This window comes from Aquila chrysaetos, chromosome 21 (genome assembly GCF_900496995.4).
Source record: "Aquila chrysaetos chrysaetos chromosome 21, bAquChr1.4, whole genome shotgun sequence".
In the NCBI taxonomy this organism is placed as follows: domain Eukaryota; kingdom Metazoa; phylum Chordata; class Aves; order Accipitriformes; family Accipitridae; genus Aquila; species Aquila chrysaetos.
In genome coordinates, this window is record NC_044024.1 from 18,440,904 (window position 1) to 18,466,649 (window position 25,746).

Genomic DNA, 25,746 nt, shown 5'->3' on the forward strand with positions numbered 1-25,746 from the left:
TTCTTGAACTCCAAAACTCTCAAGGTTTTTAAGTGTTTAGAGCCATAATCAAACTTTAGGCCTCTGAAATATTGCTGAATAGTAACTAAAAACCTTAACTGCCTTGAACCCCAAATACTACTCTTATTATTCTAGTACTTCAAAGTTTTATATAAATTAATGATAATTGAATCTCAGGTTCATGGTCTGGTACCTCACTGTCCCCTTAGAGGAGCTATTACCATGGTGATAAGATTGCTTAAATTAAGCTGTCTTTTTCCACAGTGCTTGGCTCATTGCCAGTGCAGTGAAGGGAGATTTCAGTCCATTCAGCACAGCATTAACCTTACTGCCAACACTGCGAAATGGGTTAGAGGAACTAGAAAGAAATTTTGTTAAAAAAGGAAGGAATAAGAAAATATGTAAAATACTGAAGCACAAAACAGGACTAAAAAAACCCCACTTTGAAACAAAATCAAAATTAGGTAAGTTTTGATATTTAGACAGAAAACTTAAAAATTCGAATGCTTGGGTAATCTAAATGCAAAACTTTACTCAGAATAAGTGTGTGCAATGGTCTATCCATGAGGGAACTGTAACAGACTATAGCAAGGATCAGAAATAACGTCAGGTAAAAAACCCTGTTTAACATCTAGTTTTTTCTTCTTATTTGGGAATTTGACTGAAGTGGGAAAATAAATAGCAAACACCAGAAAAAAAAAACCAAACACAAAAAAAGCAAGATATGGAAACAAATAATGAGTCAACTAACTAGGCATGGAGAAAATGAAAAACACTTCTTTGAATTATCAGGGTTTAATACACACTCAATAAAAAGTAGTAAGCTATGTTCAGATGGGGCTGTCAGAGATAATGACAATGTATTACACTGTAAATCATAAGATTTGAAACATTAGAGCGAAGTACCTATGAAACCTGAAAAAACAATTATTTTAGTGGAAAGGAAGGGAACAGGCAATAGGTTGCAAGTACTTTATTCTGGGGGAGAAGAAAAAAATCAATTTATGTAAGAGCCCAATGACATTATCCTAAAAAAGAGAATCAATGTTTCCTGTGTTTTTATGTGGTGTGAGAGATCCTTGCAGTCTTCTTCTGGCAATACTTACAAATTATTTTTCTGTGTGACAATGAAATTACTGCATGTTCGTAAGTCATTTTAATAATATGCTTTTTTCAAAACTGTGTGTGCATGCATACTGACAGAGCCTGTATTTGCATTTACAGGCACATTACAGCGCTGAAGGCTGCAGCACAGTCAGTCAGCAGTTTGAGCTGTTACACCTCCTACAGGTACAGCTCTTCTCCAATTTATTCAACAGCTCTTCTATGACACGTCCTCTGAAGTTGTAAAGGTGTTCCTAATTTGTATTTTCATTTGGGTTGCTTTAATCAGAATAATTGCCAGAGTTAGAGAACTGACCTTGGCAATGACATACATCTAGACTATTTTTGGCTTTGCCAAAAGCTTGTGTGAACTTGAACAAGTAATTTTGCCTTTCCAAGTCAGTCTCCTCATTAAAGAGTTGGGCAAGTAAGCTGGGTCCTGACAAAACTGCTTCGCGGATTAGTCCATGCATATAACACCTCTGCATGAAGCACAAAACAGAATTTCTGATTTGCCCTTTTCTATAAAAATATAAGAAAGTTTTACGCTACAAAAACCCCTTTCAGAACACATACTTCAGTATACGTCTTTACTGCAGCCCTTTGTGGGCTATTCTAATTACATAAGAATACATGTTTAATCAGAGTGCTGCAAACGCTTTCAGAACTACAGAATTTTCTTCTACATAAATATGACACATTACTAGTATGAGCAGGCTCATAAACTTGCTTCATTTCTGACTGTCCAGAGTGAACAGGATTTACAGTCACATGATTAGCTCTAGGAAATCTTTTCCTGTCTGAAAATTCTCTAATATTACATGGCTGTAGATAAACCATGCAAACACATGTGCTGTTTATGGATTAACAGGAGATACAGTTGGAAGAAAAGCTGAACATGTGCATTCTCATTTTTGCCTAGTTATTACAGTAGGGAATAAATTACTAAGTCTTCTTTTTGATTGCAAATGTTCCAAATTAAAAAAAAAAAATCTGCTTAGACGTATTAGGTATGTACCTATTAGGTAGATTTGGTACTATTAAAGATTTAGCACAGAAACACAGCTGCCATTGACATGTTTCCCTTTATTTGTAGGATTATTTTTAATGGGCAGCTAAACATTAATGGAGAAGGTAAGCAAGAAAATCCAGATATTAGGCCAAAGTATCTGTTCGATTCTAGCTGAATCATTCCCTGTTAAAGGAAGAAAAAACAAGCTGCAAGCCCTTCTTTTTCTCTAAGGCTGTGTTGTGTACTATAGACTTCTGGGAAGTGGTGATCACAAATGTTTTTTATTACAATTACAATGCTATATCACTTGTCTGCACATAAACTGCAGATACGTCTTGGCAAACAGTCTCTCAGATTGTACTTTTGGATTATATAGCCTTTCAGCCAGCTTCACGAGAGGCTGCAGCTAGCTACCAGAGGGTGTATGAAATCAGCTGAAACAACCACCAAAGGGTAGGAATGTGAATCGCTAACGTGTAGCCCACAGTATGTTTTCCAGTCTGAATTCTTAATCCACTGCACAGGCCTTTTGTCATCGTCCAATTATGTAATTACAGATATAACTATGTATCTATGTATTTGTCCTTTATGAGAAGTTTCAAATTTGCAAAAATAATACGAAACCAGAAAAATTAAACTGAACTCAAGAGAGACTTAAAACTGCAAAATATTTTCCCCAATGAGGTCTGATGAGAATATAGTGAACAGGGATGCAAGAAAGGCTAAACAAGATCTACCTAACTGTTAATTGAAGAGAACCAAAAGGTACTTAATGGGTACAGAACGCCCAGTGATCAGCCTTACATGCAGCAGAAGGTATAGGTATATAAGCTTGTTACACCAGAAATGACAGAGATTTATCTTTATAAAGACTGTGTAAACAGAAGCTTCTAGCTCTAGAAGGAGTAGCTGAACTAAAATTCTGTTTATGTTCACTTTTCTCTTTCTATGGAAAGTTTCCATCCTCCTTGATTCTTTTTGTGATTTGTCCTTAAGACAAATAAGGAATTTTATTTCAGAATTAATCAGCTTATTCTTCAAGCCCAACTTAATAGCCTTTCAGAGAAATAAAAATTAACTCCACACTTCTGATTAGCAGCAGTTAAGTGTATAAAGATGTATACTAAAATTAAGTTTTGTAATAAAATAAAAACAACCTTTTTATAGAAGAACAAAATTTTAGTAATTAATTGTGATAACTGGCCCTTGGACATATGCGTATCAAAAAGAAAACATTTCCATGCATAATACCTTATATTCTCTGGATCAGATTAGTTGGATGCCAGACATTCATCTGTTTCAACAAACACAACTTTCACAGAGTCATGCACTTTACGTGTTCTAAAATGCCAAAACCCAAAGGAAACCCTAGTCTTCTTGGTGGTCCGTTCACAATGAAGAGGAAGAAGGTTGTAGAAAATCAAGGGCTTGTTTTAAGCATCAAGTCAGCAAACACAGCTGTAGTTGAAAGCCATCAAATTAGCTAATACTTATCACGAACAAAAAAAGCTTATTGTAGCCAAAAAGTCAGAGGAAACTGCATTTACCCCCGTGGCAGAACTCTGGGTACTGAAACAGAGGTTTTCTGAATACAGAATATATTTGCTTTCAATTATTTTTCAGAGTAGATTATTTGTGTAAATTGTGATTGATCCCGAAGTTGAACCCTCCCTCCCCCAGCTCCCCGAGGTAAGGTTCTCCATGCTCAATACCTGCCTTGGGCCTGTATTGTTTCTCCATTACCAAATGATTATCAAATTATATTCTTTGTGTATATATGCAATAAAGTGTTTAAATACACATTGAAGGAGATACTATTTTAGTATTATTTCCTATCTTTTCTTATCCACAGGAAAGCTACCGCCTGAAGACTGACTGACTCCAGAAGTGCCAGAGTACACTGATTAAACAAAACTTCTATTTGCTGATTACAAAATGGCCCTGGGAGAATGTGGGAAGGTGAGACAAGTACACAAGCACAAATCCTGAGTGCACACAACTCTAAAATACCTATGTAATCTACACACCTTAAGGAGATCAATGTCTTCCCAAACTTAGCAAAACACGTGCTTTTATGAGCACTGGTGATCTAGGTGAATCAAGTAAATAAGGCCTCAAGTGGCTACACGACACGGCCTCAAATCAAAAGGCACTGGCGTGTCCTGAATGAGAAACTTGTAATTCCCCATCACCATCAATGTCAGGCCTCCACTCCACCTTTTTTTTTTTTTTCTCCCCCCAAAAACATTTGAGATATGTTGCGTACAACAGGTTGGTGTGTACCTGGTTTCCAGCGGTATGTTGCTGTTCAAGACCCAGCTGTTATGGAGATGCACCGAATCTTGGGTGCTGGTGGGGGGAGTCGGGGCAGCAGGACTGGGCTGGCTGCGGGTGGTCATTGACCTTCTCTGGAGAGAATCGGCTGTCGGAGGCGGTTTTCTGGCACAGGTGCATGCGTGCGGCGGTGGAGGCGGCGGCGGGAGGGGTCTGAAGGTGAACTGGTTATGTGGGCTACCCGGCATATCTGAAACGACAAAGAAAAGGCAAAGAAACCCACAGAGGGTTATTATTTCAAAAAGATCAAGAGAGCATGACCATGATGTAATAGTTATTGGGATTAAGGCATTGTGCTTTATCGTGTTGTTAACCCAGTTGCCTGTAAAATGTTGCTGCAATGTGAAATAATTTAAAATATAGTACTCTACTGCAATGGAGAATATCAGATAGAGACACACACCCTCCAGCACTGTAGTTCAGTAGTTAAACAAAAACACAAAAAAGAAAAAGGAAAAAAAAAGATGATCTAGCATTCACTTAATTTGTCATAGGATTTTCTGGGGATGAGGGTAAGGAACAAATAAATCAAGTTGACATTGAATTGCAGCACAGATACCAACTGATTTCATAAGGTATAATTCTCATTTAAGAACACCTGTGAAAGAAAGAGACACAGTATAAGAATTAGTCTTGCACTTCAAATCAAGAGAGAAAATAATTGAGTAACTCCTACCACCTAACAAACATCTTTCATAAAAGGAGGTTAACACATTTCTGTGAGTCTGTTACTGCACTTGTTAAATAAGACCTGGGAAAAAGCCCTCTTAAAGACTACCTGAAGCACTAATGACCCAGATACCCAGAGAAAAGGTTTTATGGCACCTAAAGGCAGACGAGCTGGCAAGAAGCTCGCAACCACCGGACCGGGCTGTGAAGGAGATGGAGTGAGAGACGTGTGTGGTGGGGACGCTGCGACCTGTGCTGCCGCTGCCCTACGGGACCCTCAGCGCTGCCCTCCAGCACCCGAGGGGGACGCTGGAACGGAGCTCCTGCCCTCCGCTAACACCGCTACGCGGCTTTACGGTAGCTCAGCCTGTCCCAGTGAGCTTGAATCCTCCCGCAAAAGACAACGAAGATACAAGTGTGGTGTAACGGTACTTTAAAGGGACAATAAAATCTTGTTTTCTCTACTTCCCACAAGAGTCCGCAAAGCCTCTCAGTACAGCAAGAAACACAGCTATGGAGAATTGAGGCAAGAAATTCCTTTTTAAAGGAACAATAACAAATACTTTGCAAAGAAGATGCTGATAAAAACTGCTGCCAGTTTGGGCGAACTGTGAAGCTATTAACCTGAAACTCTTCCAGCTAATTTACCTCAGTGTCTAATGCGGCTTTGTCCCATTCCTATACTCACCCTCACTTTCCCTTGTACCTTAGCAGATGTCCAGTTAAATTTGCACAAAACCAGCTGGAGCGGAGCTCTGATGAATCTGCAAAAATTCCCTGCAAGGAACTGTTGTTGCCATCCATTTACAACACATGCTTTCTTTAAATTATGACATGATGTGTCTTCAAGGTGAAAGATGAAAGTGTGCCCCTTCCCTTCTTGGAACGGCTGGTGCAAAAAAAGCACTTTTTTTCTCCGTGACGGTCACAATTTACCCCAACTGGAGAAACAAGGTTGTTTAGTGCTCCACATAAGCTTTTCTATGCTGTGGTAAGCAAAGCTGTCACGGATTTGGCCCAGGCTTAATCCTTTTAATTTCATTGATCTTTTATCAAGGCAGCATTCTTACAGTTGCATTAGGGTTTACGCTGTAATATTAGTTTGCATATACCAGAAAAGCATTTCTAAGCATATTAGAAAATTGGAGACCTCAGTAAATTAAATCACTGGAGTCAACAGTCCAGAGCTCTGAAATAATCTGCTAAGGCACTTTCATATAATAATTAATCTCAGTAAATCCTGTATCCTGCTATTTTAGAATTGAAAGCTACCCAAATTTTGGACATAATATTTGATGTCCAGCATCCTCAAGTATTTCATCAACGACATTCCCTTACTTAGTGGTATCAATCTTAAATCCATGCTACAGAAAATTTGCAGGATTATTACGCATCCTGTAATTTGCATGACAAGCCATTTTAATGGTTGTGCCACTGCCCTGGTAGAAAATTGCTCATCTTTGCCAGGACATGCAGTTAAGACTCCACAAGGTACATCAAAAGCTATGCAGTAAATGCCACGCTACTAAGGTGACTGCTTCTCTAGGTAAATGGGAAAAAAAACTGTATAATCTATATGGCAACACATCTTTTAGTTCCCTTCTTCCTCTTTTGTCTGTACTGTCCCTATCCTGTCAATAGCACACAATTATCTGACAAATAGTTTAGTTTGTTCCATGCAATAACCTGGTTCTGCTTTGTGAACCATAAAGTATTTCTGGTTGGTAGGGTACCTTATATCTCCCAGTGCAATTTATCACAATACATTAACACATCAGATTTCCTGGGGGATTCCTTTTTAATTATCACACTCGTCACCCCTTCATCCAGCTACTGGCATCACAGAAAACCGCACATCAGATTCTGAAGTATTTTGATGATTTAAAGAGAAGTCTTTGGCATCAGACCTTCACTGCAAATTCATTATGTTGAGAATCAGCCTGAGTTTCCAATTAGTTTTTACAGACTTTCTAATTTGGCAAAGTTATTTTTATTTTGCTTGAAACTAAGTCTACATCTCATTAACTTTACTTTTATACCACAAAAAGTGTTGCTTGGGATATAAAGCAGCATTATGTCTAAATATGCACGTTTACAGTTCTTCAGGACTCTGAATAAACAGTAGACTCCATAAAATAACTTAATGCAAAATCATTTAAATACCTAAAAAGTGGTATTACACAAGATAATTTGTCTAAAGCCAACAAGTTTCCAAAATGTATGGGAGTGATGTAGAAATTAGCTTAGCTATCAATTTTTATCCCATTGCTATTGTTCAGCATAATGCTATCCATAACAACTCCTGGTTTTTATTTTTAATGGTTGCTAATAATTTTCAGGTTATTAAATTTTTTTTACATCAAAAAGTCTATGTATGATATGCAAATACAGCGTTATTTGTTTTCAATGTGTTCATTGACATGGTAGAAGTTTCCATTCATCTAAAAAATTAACTATAAAACATGATTTCAGCTCAAACTTTACATTTACAATAATGTGCTTCAAATCAGATTTTCATCTGAGGAACATCCGAGCCAGAAGAGATGCTCTTGGCCCTCACTATCGACCTTCTAATTCTGCACTTGCATTTAGGACCCCCTCCCCCCCCCCCCCTTTTTTTTTTACAGACAGAAGAGGCTGTTTAGAAAACATCTAAATTCCTTCCCTTGAGAATTCATTATTTTTAAATAGTTCTCTCATTTCAGCAGAGCACATCTAGAACTGTGATGTTTCCTGAAAAGATCTATACAATATTCTGCTGCTTTGCTGTGCATTGGATCTGCTTTGTTCTACTCTAATTTGCACACCCCCCATCCACTCCACAAACTCCACTTAAACTTCGTTTCCTGCACTTTTTTTTTCTCCTTTTCCATTTTTAGGGTTTTTGTTTTCATTCTTCAATAACAATGTTGATTTGTTTAGCTTTTCTATTTTGAGACACTTCCCAAACTCCATGCACTCACTCCAAAAGAGAAACCGCTGTATTGATGCCAGCTATAACCAAGAAAAACTTTCCTGGTAATTCTGCTAGCTTGAAGGTTTTCTACTTGCTCTCCTTTCTTTGAAGCTTGAAGGGAGGAGTTCTGCTTCTGTCCTGAACGTTTCGTCTTCTTTGGTTCTGACTCATTCTTTTGGATGGCCCCGGATCAATATTGAGCACACGCTGCTCCACAGCAGTTGTATAATGGAGCTCGATACCCTACAGTTACGGAGTGCAGACCTCAACAGCTCCTCCTTCAGCTGCCGAGTTCTACTACTACTGCTCTTTCCTTCACGAGATACAATAATTCAGATCTTGCCTTCTTACTAGGCCTCTGCTTTTCAGAAAGTGGGAAGTTAGTTAACTTAGACGCTTCCCTTACTCTGCCGTGTTGGTTGAGTGCTGCCATTCTGCTCAAAAGTTATTGGAGACACAGACCAATGGACAAGAGCAGCATTAACATAAACTCATTTTCCTTAAGAGTCAGGCTAAAATGCCTTTGTAATCATAAACATGTAGCCAAATTGCTTTACAGACTGACAAAAATGAAATAAGCAGCTTTATCAACTAGTTAGCACCTGACTAAAAATTAGTTTTGAAAATAAGCCAGGCTTTTGCTGAAGTATTTTCCTAACAGTTTTGAAGTACACCTTACTATATTTTTTGGATCCACATAGAAAGAAGGGGTAATTGAACTGTTTTATCATTTACTGACAAGACTACAATAGCCTGTATCGTTACTAAGTATATCAGAGAGAATATATTAAAAAGCAATGAACCTTAAAAGGTTTGCATCTAACCTATAGTGCTTTTGAGATGTTTTAATTTTTTCAGTTCCTAAATTCATTATTTATTGGTATGTTTGGATTTTTTTGTTCTTTTTTTAACTAGACGTATCTCAGCTGAGTATGAATTCACTTGCAATCCATTATTTAATGAATGACATAGCAACATATGTTCAGAGAGTTCAGTTTATTTAAAACTTCTATGGGTATACTACTGCTCAGTTACAAACCAATCTGTAATTTTTTCTCAAGCAGAGATGAAGGACCATAAGGGGCACTGAAGAACTGGAAAAGATTCAGTGCGGGGAAGACAGAGAATCAGAATGCTTAAGACTAGAGCTAAAAAGCACAGAATAAAAATTCTCAATTTTACAATGAGATTTATGCTCTGGGTCCAAGAAGACAAACTAAGAATTAGATGTAGGTGCTACCATTGCAGAGTGCTGGTTCTGTTACATATTAATATACTTACTGATGTTGTGTAAGTCTTTACACCCTTTCCTTCCATTCTAAATTTAAAATTATTCTTTTTCTATGTATGCACCAACGACCTTACTAAGCCCCTAATTATTTGCTGCCTATCTCTGAATTCCTTTACTTTTTGCTGTCACATATTTTGAGAAAAGGTGAATATGAAAAAAAATACTGTGTATGAAATTGATCTATTGAGGTATAAATTCACGTTGTGTTTCAATAATCTATTCTACACTTGCTCCTTCTGTTGTAGCTCAATATTTAGTTGGCCTACCTTACTTGCAAAATCCTTTGCTTTGAGAACTTTGTCAGACCACTAGGATATAAAAGTATCTAACCAGTAGCTTTAATACCAATTTACCTTTAGATTATTGTTTTGCTGTATGTGACTTTCTTCTTGGCCTTACTACACAGTAAATCTTCCAGAATATGAAATATCAAACATCTCTAAAGAATTCTACAGACCATACGGTTTTATGCAAAATAAAGTTTACAATGTAATGAAAGCTTATAAACTAAAGGTCATATGGACTCAAAGTTTACACATGAAGTAAAAGAGATTTAGAGACCTCCAGAGACCAATACCACTTCCCACCACAGCCTACTGACTCATGCCCGCGGTGCTCTGAGCTCGCCCCTGCCGCAGCAGATTTTCCTTGCTGAGCAGGTTGGGACGGCCCAGACCAGACCGAGGGAGGGAGGGACCAGTTAAGCACTGGGGATCATTAAGGGGCTCTGGGCCCTTTATTTATCAGTACAGGTGTGCCTTCAAATAGCCAAGTATGTAATTCCATACCATACTGCCACTCTAAGAGTAAAATGAATCCTACATATTATTATTTAGGCTGTGCTGAAAACCCAGCACTTCACTTCCAAAGAAAAATTAACAGAGATCTTATGCCACGTACTTTGATTGGTGTCAATGAGCATAAAATACAGCTGGATTTACTTTATAATAATGTAATGATCTCAAAGAAATGATGTATAACACTTAAAACACTCAGTCCAATTTGTTCACATGGATCCCATTAAATGTTTCCTTTACATTCTCTGTATCACGTATGTTCAATTCCCTTGAATCCCTTACAATTATACACACACACACACACACACACACTAACTTCTAACTAGTAATTTGTGGATCACTTTAACAAAAAGAGATTTGGGAAAATAAGAATTCTAATAATTTCCTAATGCTAACAGAAACTTATTTCTCTTTCAACTTTTCCAAGTTTAGTCATATTTAAAAATGAAATATGATGGCAATTAAACTCTTTTTTAAAACACAAGAAACATTTACATTTAATGTTGTATGGTCTAACTATGTAGGAAAAAAATCTATCCTGCATATAAGCTACAAGGACAGTAAAGACTTCTTACGATAGCTGTGCAGCACTTCCTTTTCTATTTTTACATTAAAAGTCAAAACTTGTACTGTAAGACCTAAGTGACTATATTTTGTAAACACTCATAATGGACCTCATTCTAAGACACTTTACGAAAACATTATTACCCAGTTTTGAACACCAGAGTAAAAAGGAACAATGAGAGCATCGCCAGCAGGTCCCTCTTTAAAACACTGTTGCTTTTACAGAAGTGAATGTTTTATGTTTCTTTTACTCTGTTTAATACAATCTCTTGTGAAATAGTGCTAAACTCAGCTAAAATTTCTTCTGGAGTCCATATTTATTTAGGTAGACTAATATGAGCCTGGGATTATTCCCATTGTTTTAATTTACATTTTTGGTCCACTTCTAACAAACAAATTCTGGATTACTTAAAGTCTACTAGAAAATCTTCAGAAATCAAATAGTATAAATGGACTTTATAACCTGCATATGGTATTGATATTAAGTATCAATGCCTTAAAACTTCTAGCATAAGGAATTTTCATTAGCAAGACTTTTGTATTTGTCAGTAATTTGCCATTACTGTTGCATGTCAGGATGGTAACACTGCTGAGCTCTATTTCTGGTAAAACATCAATTAGTGGCATGATAAAAGTGAAAAAAAACCCCCACCCTAAACACTGGAGATCTCATAGTGTTTTGGAAAATAAATCAGAAGAGTCTCAAAAGCGTCTATGCAAACAAACTGTTTCTTGACTCAGCTGCAGGAAGACGTGGGGGAATTTTTCAGGCAAAAGAACAGAGGCTAGAACTCATTAGAGAAGGAAAGGCAGTGATTTATCCCTAGGGAACTATCACACGTCCACCTTTTCCAACTTTGCTGATAGGATGCATTTAACGATATTCTCCCTTTCAAGACTTAAAAAATTCTGGCATCTGGCATCTTTGTACTGTATACTTAACTTGTCAATTTTACTTTGTAAAATTCTTGAAATAAGACTGATATATTTTTTTTTTTTAATGTATGTGTGGGGGAGTGTTTTTGCTTTTTCTGATGATAGAAATGTTAATATACTCAAACCAAAAGAAGGGCTTGTGGGCCCAAAGCCCGCTTTTTTTCTCCAGCTGTATCAGCTGGTGCAATGAAAGACATTACCTTTCCTGACAAATTTTGCATCACTTAGAGGCACTTATATCTGTAGACCGTTAGAGCTACAACAGCACTAATCCTCCTTAATTAACTCCATCACTCAGTGTTTTAACTTGGGAGCCTGATTGCTGAATTTTGGATATAAACACTGCACTATAAGATGCCGCTCTCTGTGCTGTAGTTTGTAACCAGGAATGAGTTTCACATTACAACGCTGTGTACTGTGGATAAGATGCAAGTTTTAAAAGTTATCATGGAGAAGCACCGACAATATGTACACGCTGATGCGTGTTCATATAAAATAAACATTTCCAGAGGGAACTGAAGAGCTAGAGCTCCTGAGGTGCTTCTACTCTGCTGAACTGTCTGAATTATAGCTTTGGTCTATAGGGCTTCTTCATATAGCTGTTAAATACTAATGCAGTCTATGTATAATATTTATGTGAAAAACATTATTGCATTTATGTGAAATGCTCACGTTTACGTCAATTAATATGACAAATTTGAAAGGAAACTATCCTACTCCCTCCCTTCCATCTCCTTCGTTGCAGGCGGTACATCCGTCAGATTCTCTCAAATACCCATCCAGTTGAGACAGGACTCCTCTTAAACCACTACAGTCTGTTCCAACACAAGACAAGCCCGTTGGTGCTTGAGTCACAGAGGTCAAGGACAAAACGTGAAGGGAGAAGAAAAGCAGCATTCCAATTATGACGGAGACCGAGGGAACAACCTAAACTATCAGCTCAGGCTTCCAGTGCTTTGTTTAGCAGATCAAGCGGCTGCTGGTACAATTAACAGCACACAGCATTCAAAGGACAGAAGCGGAGACTGACAGCTCCCAGCCAGCTTAAAGGTGATATTTTCAGGAGAATGCCTAATTCCTGCCATTACTTAAAAGTGGTGGGTTCGGTCAATATCACAAGTTGTAACTTCTATCAGTGGCAACTCACAGGGGACAGTACAATCACTATTCTAAAACTCTGAACAAAGCGGGAGAGATTATAGCTTGCAGGGTAAGCATATCATCCAGGTTTACAAAAGCCAGGCAGTTACAAGTAGCCTGGCAGCAAATTTTGATGACCTTAGAGGTGAACAGATTTTGATTAAAGAGCAGTTTATGATTGGTAAAATAGGTTGCAAGCAGCCACGGCTGTAAAAATTAATGTTTCCCCAGTTATTGATGGTTTTCGGCAGAGTGATGTATATTCAAGTTTTGGCCTTTGTGTCATTAAATTCATTAGCTGTGAGGGCTTTCTAAAAGGGATCTATGGGTAATGGAATTAGCAACTATAAATCATACTGAAATACACAGTGTATTTAGCCCAGTAGTTCAGTGGGAATATCATGGATATGGACATACTAAGCCACTTTGTCACCAACCTCTCTACAGTGGATGATAACCTTCCCTGCCTGCCTCTTACCTGCTTCATCTGTGTTCCTGTTCTTCTGCAACATTTTTAGGAAAACAGACTGCTTGAGGCCATGCCCCGTTACAGACCCAAATAATGTAAAACCCTGCAGCATTTGAGTTCACTGCACTGCGATGGCTGAGGTGAAGACTCCTCCATTTTAGTGCTCACCTTCTCAAGGCTGGGGACAGTGACATGAGTCCTACCAGTTGACTGAGGTACAGAATCCCGTTCAACTTAAAGCCCAGCCATGAGACAGATCAGTTTGTTGATTCATATTTTTGTAAATACAAAATATTCTGTGGCTCTACAGAGATACGGAAAGATGATAAGCACTAAGTCATAGTTAAACCTGCCAGTTGCATCAGGACCCAAACGCAAGCACTGATGAGCATGTTCATGCACATTCCTGAAATCAGTGGGGGCAAGATCCCAAGCACTTCTCCTATGCATTTGGACTCAGACAGAGCTAGCTCTTTGTTGGCAGCACTGCAAACTTACTCTAAGTTTACTTCAAAATTTAGTGCCTGAACTTTCTGGCTTCGAGGATGAATCACACTTCAGCTTCTCCCACCTGGATAGATAAAGGCTTTGCTCAGACACCTAACTCTCTGCCCTCCAGATTATCATGTGAAATCCAGACATCCAGCATGTCTCCTGACATTATTTTGCAGGGCTAATTGAAAAAACTAGATCCATTTTTATGATCAATACCACACACAGATGTAGAAGCTTGAAGCTTTTCTGGATTGTTCAGTAATTGTCTCTACCCCCATGTATTTACTTCATTTTTAAGACAGTCCTTTTAGAAAGGTATTAATGAGGGAACACTGGGACAAATATAGACTAGCTTCTATGTTCATAATATTCTCAAGAACATGTTTATAGCTTAAATAGGAAAATGAAAGTCTCTATTTTATTCAGTAAAACAGTATTCCATATGTTTTTATTATGGGTTTCACCTTGACATTAAATTGCTTGATACGAACATCTTTACAGATATTTCCGGTGACTGTTATAAGATTAGAGGGAGGATTAAAAAAATAATTCATTTATCTGTGGTTATATAGTAACTTGTGGAGGGGCAGAAAAAGCTGTCAAATGTATCCATAACATGTAAACATATGTAGAATTCAACCGTGGCTCTATATGTGTATCTATCTCAAATTCATCAAAATACTACTAACGTAGCAGTGTTTTATAAATAAATACTACGAAATATTTTTCTTGACAGAAGATTTTGCAACTAGATTTGTGTAAACACTGTAGCCAGTTATGTAGACTACGATGTCTGCAAGAGCACTGCATAAAGCTGTAGATAGGGCTGAACATCACATTCAGCTGGAGGATACAGAGGAGCACAATGCATGGTCATCACACTGAAATAAGCTAAAAATTACTTTAGGCCATATCATGGCATTGGGTTTTTCTAAGCAGATTTGGGCATTCTATAGAAAAGTTTACTTCTAGACTGTTTCCCTGCCTTCCTGGGGAGGAGGCGTACTGGTGCAGCGATGGTCCAGGGGGACCAGAGCAGTGCTGGGGCCATTTGGGTGGCTTTGCTCTACAGGAGTAGAGAATTAAAAGACAGCTTGCTCAAAGCTGGCTGCTTCAGATCAAATATCCCTTGACCTACAAGGTTCAAACAGAATTCACCATACATCACTGGGCTTCATCTGATTACAAATCTGTGTGCCCTGTACTGGCTCTGTAGAAATGATTTCCGCTGTATTCTCTGAGATTTAATTTTAAAGTGATTCTTCTTTCTCTGTAGACTGTACGGGGTAGCAGAGTTCTTTGTTGCTACAATTTTCTGCTAGCTATTTTGGATAATCAGAGAGAAAACTTTATAGAGAAGCAAGCTACCAACCAATAAAATGAACGGCTTTTGGTGAAACTGATAATGGTTTTATCTGGCTCTTCCTGAATGACTGCATATACATTCAAACTTGTTATATAAATTAGAAACATGATGCACTACTCTTCCTGAAGTCAAGAAGAGACTTCCACTTCATCTCAGTGGAGGTTAGTTTTAAACACAGTTGATGAATTGACAAGCAGCAAGCATGTGTGCTTATTATTGGTCAAGAAATATTGTTGACAACTTTTTTTTTAAAAATCAAAGTACATGTGGCCCCTCCTCTCCTCTCCTCTCCTCAGAGTAGTCTGACCTATAAAATAATTTGCAATTAATACATAAATTAGAGTAGGACAGATTTTTCTCAACAACCTTACTAGCTCCCCGTTGGTCAGGGTAGAGAGCTTGCACGAAACCAGACTGTTTCCTTCAGCTTCGTTTATATTCTACTTCACAAACTTTAGTTGACAGATTTCTTAAAGAAGAGTTCTTTAAAACAAATTACATTTCAAAACATATTATCCTTTTGAAGTTTTACTTTAGAAGAGAAACAGATTTTAAAATAATTATTTCAAATTACCTTTTAATTCTCCATTTAAACAGAGAATTATTGTTTTAAATATGGGACACTTTTTTTTTTTAAAAACAAGAAGAATGGTAACCTTAGCTGTAGGACAGTTAGCATCAATTTATTCTCGGTAACCCTTAGAAGTACATGGTATTATTTAAGGAGGAGGCTGCATGTAATTGTCAAAGAGCATAACAGAAAGCTATCTGCCACTAACGAAATGATTTTACATGGTATCTAAATGACACCAAACTAGTTAAAGCATATACCTCAGTGTAGAACTAGCTGAATGACTACTGCTGCCTTTTATCCCTAGAGGCAGATAACAAGTTCCTGTCCCTCTCAACTTAATCCATAAATAAAAGAAATACTTCTATGAAAAGATCTATTCCTGCCATTGACGTTTGCTAACATTTTATTTAGGAATGTTGACACTTCTCCTATAGCACTGAGCTTGCTGGGAGGAAAGACAATGGTACATGTGTAACTGATGGTAAACAACAAATTGATTATTTTTTTAAAGAAAAGAAAAACTCCTGCAGGGAAAGACAACATAACAACACAGGAACAGCTAATGTAATGCCTGAAAATGAACATAACAGCCTAGGCACAAACCCACAGTTTTCAAGTTAGTCACTCAAATGCATATTTAGGCATTTACAAGCAAGCATGTAGATTTTCTGAAATATGAATATACTTCTACCACTCCACTAAACTGGGGGTTATGGCCTGGTTCTTCAGAACTATTTAGGACTTTTAACTCCACTGCATTTTATTATTAGGAGCCCTGCACTCTTAAACACCTTTGAAAATCTGAGCAGAGCACCTATGAAGTACGAATAGGGTCACTTCTGGACAAACAGATTCAGATTGCTAACTTCAGGCAGTAAGGTTTGACAAGCTTCTCCTGCTATTCTTGCTCAACTTGCAAAAGAAATCTAGTGCAATTCAAAATTAACAAAGATGACATCACTTTACAGCATTTATAGGTTAAAAAAGTTCTTTGTGACCATACCCTCAGTTCACCTCACAAACCCATTTGTGCTGGTTTTGGCTGGGGTAGAGTTAATTTTCTTCAGAGTAGCTACGATGGGGCTATGTTTTGGATTTGTGCTGAAAACAGTGCTGATAACACAGGGATGTTGTAGTTATTGCTGAGCAGCGCTTACCCAGAGCCAAGGCCTTTTCTGCTCCTCACCCCACCCCACCAGTGAGGAGGCTGGGGGGCACAAGAAGCTGGGGGGGGACACAGCCGGGACAGCTGACCCCGACTGGCCAAAGGGATATCCCAGACCACAGGACGTCATGCTCAGCTTATAAAGCTGGGGAAGAAGGAGGAAGGGGGCATGTTCGGAGTGATGGCATTTGTCTTCCCAAGTCACCGTTACTTGTGCTGGAGCCCTGCTGTCCTGGAGATGGCTGAACACCTGCCTGCCCATGGGAAGCGGTGAATGAATTCCTTGGTTTGCTTTGCTTGCGTGTGCTGCTTTTGCTTTACCTGTTAAACTGTCTTCATCTCAGCCCACGAGTTTTCTCACTTTCACCCTTCTGATTCTCTTCCTCATCCCACCGGGTGGAAGGGAGCGAGCAGCTCTCTGAGGCTTGGTTGCCGGCTGGGGTTAAACCATGACAACATTTCTAAGGTGCATTTCGCTCAAAGCTTATCTATATACAGTTATTTAAACTCATTGTAAATAAGACACGCATTTTTGAATATTACTAGAAATTACATCTATAAAATATCGAATAAAACCTTCAAAACAAATGCATAAAGAAGCATCGAGGGAAACATACTTTTTCATATGAATCTAACCAACAAAGTATTTTAATGAATGCACATCTATTAAGAGAATTCTCAGGATACTGTAATTATTATTCATTTTCTAGAATTGTTTCACCACGAAGCTTTATGCTACTATGGGGACTTTAATGTTTATGTTTTGTGACGGCTGCGTTGACTATTAAAAAGCAATTTGGCTGACATTTTAAGTCTTTTGTTGCCAGTTTTAATTGGATTGTTCACCAAGCACCAACTCCCCCGTTAACTGCAAAAATTACAGGCCAACGTCAGTTTATAGTAATGACTGTTTAATGATTTTATCCTGTCAGTATGCCAGCTTCATATGGATGCATGCATGATTAGTTTCATATCAAGACCTGTAATTAAATAATTGAAACCTAAACAAAAGAGAATATCAAACAGGAACACATCCTTAATAAAGACTTGAAGATTTATCAAGATACTCATTCCATATCAAAAAAAAAAAATAACGTTTTGAGGTCAAACAGTGCAAGAGTTGGTGTTAAGGAAAAAAGTCCTCTGCACCTTTTGGTACAGAAGAAATGTCCCTTTAAGTGATGCAAAGTTTGAGAGCTCACTGCAGTGAGTCTTTGCTTATCATTTTTAAAACTGACTCAAAATTATTCAGAACTCATTATTAGCTATTTTTGTTTGCTTTCCAGACTAGGTAAAGCTGCTTTTATAATAATAATTATAAGATATAAAAATAATTATCCCTCGACTGAAACTTACAGTACTTACAATCAAAGAACAACAAGCCCACTAACTTCTCAGAAATTCAGATTCTTGAAAGAAAACCAATTATTATTCTTTGTTCAGCTCTGAATCCTATGCCAAACTCCTACATATTTCAGAATTTCAAATAGAGCAAAAAAATGGCTTTTAGAAGATAACTCTTTGAAAGTGTGAAATATCCAAGAAAATAAAGTCAGAAACAAAGACTTACAAAGCTGGGCCAGCACTGCAAAGGCAGCGAGTGCCTCCTCATACTGCTCAAACAGAGTTCAAGAAGCTGTGGGCTTCTTGGAGAATTTCACACCTTATGGTTTTGGCCATCCGAGATGGACGGTGACTTTTGGGAGGCTGTTAAACTCTTGAATTTTGAAAAGAACTTGGTATTTCACACATTTTGATACTTAGAAAGTCCAGGGAAAAAATTACTGACTAAGGGTTTTCACTGTCTTATAAATAAGCACACCTGCACTATAAAATTTGGGATGGGGTGTCTCCGTAAACGGAGCTGGTACGTTTATGGATTCCCATTAAACTTAGACCTCAAAGGTCAAATACCAGACTTTATTGTGTTATGCATTCAGTAAGTATTCAGGCAAATTTCAGCAATTTATAGCAACTTAGAAGAACTTATATTCCTCTGTTTTCAGGCTTGACTTTTATGGACTACAGTCACCTACTAGAAAATATTAACCTACTGGAAAGTCAATAGATTTTCAAGGCTGCTTCATTTTTATGTACAAAAAGCTGTATGCCTCGCAGAATCATTCATTTTCCTTTTATTGCCAGGATGATGGCTTAAAACCTGTTCTGACCAAACTTTTGAGCAGATGGCTTTATTTGAATGACTTAGGGGTAAATTTAGGGCCCATCTCTTTTCCCAGTTACAACAGCATGATATGGGATTAACTCCATTGATTTCAATTATGTTATTCTGCCTTCGTTTGCTAGGGGTAACCACAGAAGCTAACAGTCCAACTTTGATAGGGCATATCCATTTTTTATACATTTAGAAACAGAAAATTCATCACTTCAAAATATCAGCTGTGGAACACCGCACCATTCTGTTCCAGGAACGGGGTTGCTGTATTTCTAATTTAGAAAGGGAGGAACCACTGAACCAGTAAAACACAGGTTGGCACAAACTTATTTCGATTCATAAAATAAGAAGGTCCAGCAGAGGTATGTGAATGGACCATACATCAGCAGATGAAAATGCACATCGACAAATGCAAGCTACCTCAAATTGATTGCTGAGATCTAAATGAACTCCAAGTACTCAGAAAATGGACCCGTAAACAGCTCAATGAAAACCTCTTTTCTATGTACAGCTTTAGTAAAAGAATGTAACAGCATGGAAAATAAAGCAAATTGGAGAGAAAGTAAAAAGGCAAATGCTGTTAAATCATTACATACCCATCTTGTGCAATACTTTGTTCCATTCTTGACACTTTTTTTCAGAACAATTTGGTAAAAATAGGAGGGATTTTACAAACAGGTGACTAAATTAGTGATATGGAAAAACCATTATGTGAGGAGACACTAAACAGATTGTGTAGTTTAAAGAGAAGCAAGATGTAAATGATAGAGAAACAATATAATGAACTCAGTAGGTATGCAATTATTTACACTCACAATAAAAGTACAGTGGATCACTAAATGGAACTGTTAGGAGAGAAATTTAAAACTGATAAAAGGGAATACTGTGGGGGTTTTTTTTTTGCTTTTTTTTTTTTTATTAGCAACACATTTAATCTAGGAACTTGTTGCTACAAACCAGCATTGAGATGAGGAGGTTGCAAATATTTTATATACAAAATTTTATATAGATAATTATACATCCACGCAGAATAAGCAGGCAATATACACACAAACCTGTGTATCTAAGTATAAAATGTACATATAAAAAGGAAGCATTTTTATGTATAGAAGCATATAATATAATACGCTATATTATATAAGTATCTTTTAGATATACTTATAATATCCTATAATATACTTATATAAAATATATATGTGTTTTATGCATACACATAAATCTCCACTGAATTCAAATCCCTGTGGAAAGAATAAAAGTTAGACTGATATTGTCTCAGTTTATTTACAAGGCTAAATTTTTATCATCTTGAAGGATTTGATTTCACATATGTTAATGCAACAGCATGGAGCAAAACTGCACTCACTGCTTGCTTTCTGCTTCTGCCAGAGAATCTCAATGAAATTCCAGTCTGTGGTGAATTTCTTCCTACGTGATCAGGTCAGCCCCTGGTTTAGTCAGAAGACATTTGGGGAAAAGAAGACGAGTGTGTCATTTACTCAGCCAACTGATGAAACAAGTTTAAGGCAATCCATTCTCATGGCTGAAAAAGAAGAATGGATCTGCCTTGAAGTCGTGTACCACCAATAATGCAAAAAATAGAGATGGAAGACTTGATTTGCAGATCTCTGAGCGAGCGAGGTATTGACACTTAAATAGCAATTTGAAACTCAAAACACATAAGGAACCGACGAAACCACTTCTATAGGATTTATTGTCCAGAACAGAATAGTAATTCAAGCCTCTTTCTGATCCTCATCCTGATGTTTAAATTCTAATTTTAATGCTTACCTGCAGTCTTTTTAAATACATGACTCTTAACAAATAACCTGTAAATAACCTCATACAGATTTTGCGAACAATACCAATGGGATTACTGCACTTCAACCTGAATGATGCAATAACCAGGTAACAAAGTACCCTCTGCCAAACCCATCTGACAGTACTGAGTAACAGAATATCCAAGGAAACTAGGATAGAACAAATTGTTCTGTTCATATACTTGCACTGTGCTTTATACACCTGCCTGCCTTTATTATGGAATATGCAGACTGAATGCAAACAAAGCAAATGTATCAAGGAGGTGGAGGAAGGAGTTGGCAATAATACATGCTATAGTTACCTTTTACTAAAGAGGATGGACAGAATGAGTGAAGATCAAGCAGGCAGTTTCAGCTTATGCAATTTCAAAATGACCTTTTAAAAATAATTATTAGAGCTGCGTTGTAGCATTCAGCTGAAATCGAACTCTTCAGAATTCCACGCACTTACGAAGTAGAAATTGTGGAAGAAAAATGCATCATACGCGTCAAAAAGCAGGGGGCCACTCAGACACAGCTTTCCTCCTCCTCCAGTTTGTTTTTTGTAATCTTACACTGAAGAAAAAGCAACACACCACTTATCTATCAAAATAAAGCGTATCCTATTGTAGAAAAAATAGACGGCTGAAAAATGTATGAGTGAAGATGTCAATGAATTGGTTCCAACTGAAGAAAGAACTGAGTATAAAGATATAATCTAAGACAGCTGTATGGTAGTTCATAGTCCAAATTCAGATGAAAATTTTGCTTAACGTAGGAGGGAATATCAGATGGCTGCAGAGACACTCCCAGGCTAGTTTACAGCCTGTAGTGATCTCCAAAGCTCTAATTCTGTCCCGTTGATTAGACAGGAAAAAAAGAGGGAAGGGAAAGATCTGTCACCAGCTCAGTTCTGCAGTGCATGTGCCAGCACCCATACTCGCTCTGCGTGCTGCAGAGCAACTGCACTGGTCCCAAAGAGGCTGTGAAGAAAGAATTGGTACCATTGCGTGGGACATCTGCTGAGCTAAAATTCATCTCATGTGAATATCCTTGCAATTTGATAGCACAAATATGATTATATTGCTACATCATTTATATTAAAAACATTGCTGCACATTACACGTGACAGCATAGCTAATGCAGAAACAACAACTTCTACTTCATGAGGCTGAACTAAATGACCGAAACTGTAGTTGACATTTATGGTATTGATCAGGCTCCAACATTAATACAAAGTCAAATGGCTTGGGAAGTTTATCCCTTTACTGATTAGTGATTCATCTCCTTCCAGATGATCTCCGAGTATGACAGCACTGTGTATGTTTGCATTCTTCTTCACTGTGAAGCAGTAGCTCCATTTCACATGCTATAAAGGCAGCACTAAAATTACTATGCTTTACCTATACAAAACTAAACACTTCATGCTGCTTTCAAAATGACTCTATCACCCTAAAAAGAGCCCCCCTCAAACACCATAGCAACAGCAGCAAACTCCATGTCTACTAATATTAGCCCCCCCTAAGGCATCAGTCAAAGACAAAGCTGTTCTGTTACGTTATATTAGTAGAGAATCCTTGGATGGCAGCTGTTAAAGTGAATAATATTGTCCATGCCATCACTGAATATGTAAAATCACCTGGAAGATTTCCAGCACAGATTCCATGAATTATAAGAAAATTCTGCACTCGGTAGTACCACAAATTCCAGGCAAAGCGGGACTGTAGGCAGCTGCTATATGGACTGTACAGAGAGCACAAGCACGAGCGGTCCCTGTACGTACCAAAAAAAAGGGGCAAACTCCTGTCACTGGAGCACAGATGACGCACTGAGATGCTCCCTTCCCAAAAGCAGGAAGGGAGAAGCACAGATGAAGTGAGACACTGTCTTATTTTCCTTTCACATAAGCCAGGTGAATGCAAGGGAACTGGCAAGTGCACTCTCTTGATGGGTAGTAACACATTCCTTCTCTCTCAGTCTCTCCCGGTGCTTCCACTGGTGCAATGAAGCTCTTTTATTTTCTGTCCCAAGTTCTTATTGTCAAGCAAAACTGAGCAATGAATGGAGATACAGTTCAGCTGAGAGCAGAATTTGATTTAATATTCCTATAACACTTTGAATATAAAAATGCACTACAGAAGTGCTAAGTCTTATTAAGCTTGGCAATAGCGAATGCAGGGTGACAGCTTCCCTAGACTTGACAGTATTGCTCACCAGACTCCAACGTATATAAGCATCACCAGGCAACGCAGAGAACACTTAAGAGCAGAAAACAGAGGAAACACTGCTGCTCACAAAGCTAGAAAGCCAGTCTTTACGGCTTTCATCTGAGCATGGGAGGCTCAGCTTTATTTGCTCTGACACAGACATGGGACTTGAATTTTAGGCACTCATACCATAGACCTACTACCTGAGACTTGTCGCTCCTAAAATGTAGTCGGCACAGGGATTTGAACTTCTGTCAGTCACGTAACATAGGAGTGCCTGACCACTGCGCTACAGAGCACGTTGGTGTCTGTCTCTCTGCTCCCATAAATATTTCATTATTCATATGCAGTGAAGTAGCTCGCAAGAGATTAGGAGAGTGGAAGGAGAAAAGACTAATTGTGTACCAGGTGCGAGGGTATCATTTTCAATCCTCTCCTTCATCATTATTTGACTTTCCAGGTGAGTATCTTGACAACTGCCTTTCCTCTGTGAACCTCTTGCTCTGATGAGGAATTTCACCTCCAGACAGAGATCTCTTCTTTGGGGAAACATCACTGGAATTGACACATTTACTGAAATGTTTGGGTTTCGGCACACTTTCAAAGAAATGGGATTTTACATTTTAAAGCTTTACCATAGAGATACAGGCAACGCTTTAACGCGAGGCATAAGTCGCAGCGGCAGATTTCTCTTTCACAGATGGTGGTAGAAGTTGTAAGTTAGAGGAGCTTTTCTGACAAGGCGCAGGAGGCTCTTGCGCGGCGCTGGCTCGCGCCGGGGGCAGCACGTCTGCCAGTACGGAAATGTCGCCAGTCCTCTGGTCATTTATTTCTTTACCTACCAAAGCCAAGGTAAACAAAATGTAGGCTACATATAGCCAACAGGAGCTTCTTGTCAGTCGCAGTAAGAACTAAGCAAAACTCTGTGTGTGTAACTTCAAGTCCGTTTAACATAGCGAATAACCAATTTACCAGTTTTGCTTCATATACAAGAGAAAGACTGCATGGATTCTGAATGTATCCACACACCGCTGATGCTATAAAGACAGACTAATTCTACTGTATAGCCCAATAAAAGACAAGATACCTGGTAATCTGCCTCTTTGTGAAGCATTACTTCTCATCTCACACAGGAGAGAGAAGAGACAGCATGGAAAGCTAAAAGGACAGCACTTTATCCCTTTGTTTGAAAATTTTCAATAGAGAGCATTTAAAAAAAAAAAAAAAAATTAAATGGGTCCTATTCAAATGCATCACGAAAGAAAACGGTGTCTAGTTCAGGCTGGGCACGGTGACCTGCCCTAGTTTGTAGCTGAACAAAGGCATAAAAGCAAATGATAAATTTCCATTTTGTTATACAATATTCCATTAGGGAGCTAATTAAACAGGCTGTATTCAAATGCAGCATATAAACAATATTACACATGAAGGGGAGCATTTCTGGGAAGATATTAGCTGATAGCACTAACATAAATGATTTAAATTTTTTTTTTCTTTTCTCAACAGTTAGGAACAAAAAGCTTTTTTTCCCCATTACCTCATCCTAAGTAGTTTTTCAAATCAAGCCCATGTTCACATTCATGCTGTCACTGATAATGGATCTTGCGTCAAATAAGAAGAGAGTAAAGGACCTGATAATAAGTGCAATTATAAAACATCAAAAATGGTAGATCAAAGTGGATTTCTTTTATTCCACTGTGTACAGTCACTTCACAGCTTTTCAGTGTTCCCGTCATGCGGTCCTGACAGGATGTATTAATTTTCTCTATTATCATAGCAACAAGAATGGCACACTTCAGAAAGCAGCTGACAAATGCAGCTCCTCATTATTACTCTGTCTTACTTTTATTCATTTTGTTTATAAAAACACTTTTTAAATCCCCTTCTCTTGAGATTCTCAGGCATGATGATAGCCATCAAATGGTTGATAACCTTGTGATAAACGAAACTCTGGGACAAACTCTCAAGCCTTCTAAGTACTGCCACTCTTCAAAAAAGAACTGAAATTTACAGCCTCCAAAAATTTCAAAGGCAGTGATGAGTTCACGTTAGAAAAGCTTGAAAACTTCACCTAATATTCCCACTCTAATTCATCTTGGAAGAGTATCCATCTTCTGAATTTTTACTAAATTCTGTGCGGGAATTTATAGCATAGATTGGCAATTTAATATAAAAATTGCATTTGAAAAAAAATAATAAAGCTCAGGAGTTAAGCAAACTAGCTCAGCTTCATTCCTCCTGCCTTGGCCCCACGGGTACCATGACTCAACTCCTGGTGCAGATGCTCAGGTCTATCACCGCAGCAATAGTTAGAAGCTTCTGAAATGAAATGTGCATGGCAAGAAAATAGTTTTACAGCATTTTCCCAATGGAAAAAATATGGATAGAGGCCTTGAGCTAGTGGTCTCCTTAATAAACTATGCTTACCCTTCCTGACATCAAAGCTTGCAGGAGTGTTTGCTTTGAGCTGGTCACAAAATGTTGCAGCAAGTATTGCTAATACGCAGAGGAATACAGACTCAAACACAAAGAAAGGAGAATAAGAATCAAGCAAATTGCATAATATAAACAAGCGCATGCAAAAGAAAGTTCTGGAGCAATACATTGTCCTATACAATTGCATACCTCTGCTGAAGTGAGTAAACCATAACAATTTGCACCAAGTGCAAATATAATATTCACACTAAAACCTGAA

The 25,746-nt window shown here is 38.0% G+C and overlaps 1 protein-coding gene across 9 annotated transcripts in view; it reads right to left on the reverse strand.

Annotated features, from left to right (window-relative positions):
- Positions 1 to 25,746, reverse strand: part of TENM1 (teneurin transmembrane protein 1) — a 349,493-nt gene that overhangs the window by 160,705 nt on the left and 163,042 nt on the right. For all 9 annotated transcript variants that reach the window (XM_041119091.1, XM_041119089.1, XM_041119090.1 and 6 more), the window contains one exon: positions 4,400 to 4,640. In XM_041119091.1, the coding sequence (XP_040975025.1) occupies positions 4,400 to 4,640 (241 nt within the window). The remainder of the gene's footprint in view (positions 1 to 4,399; positions 4,641 to 25,746) is intronic.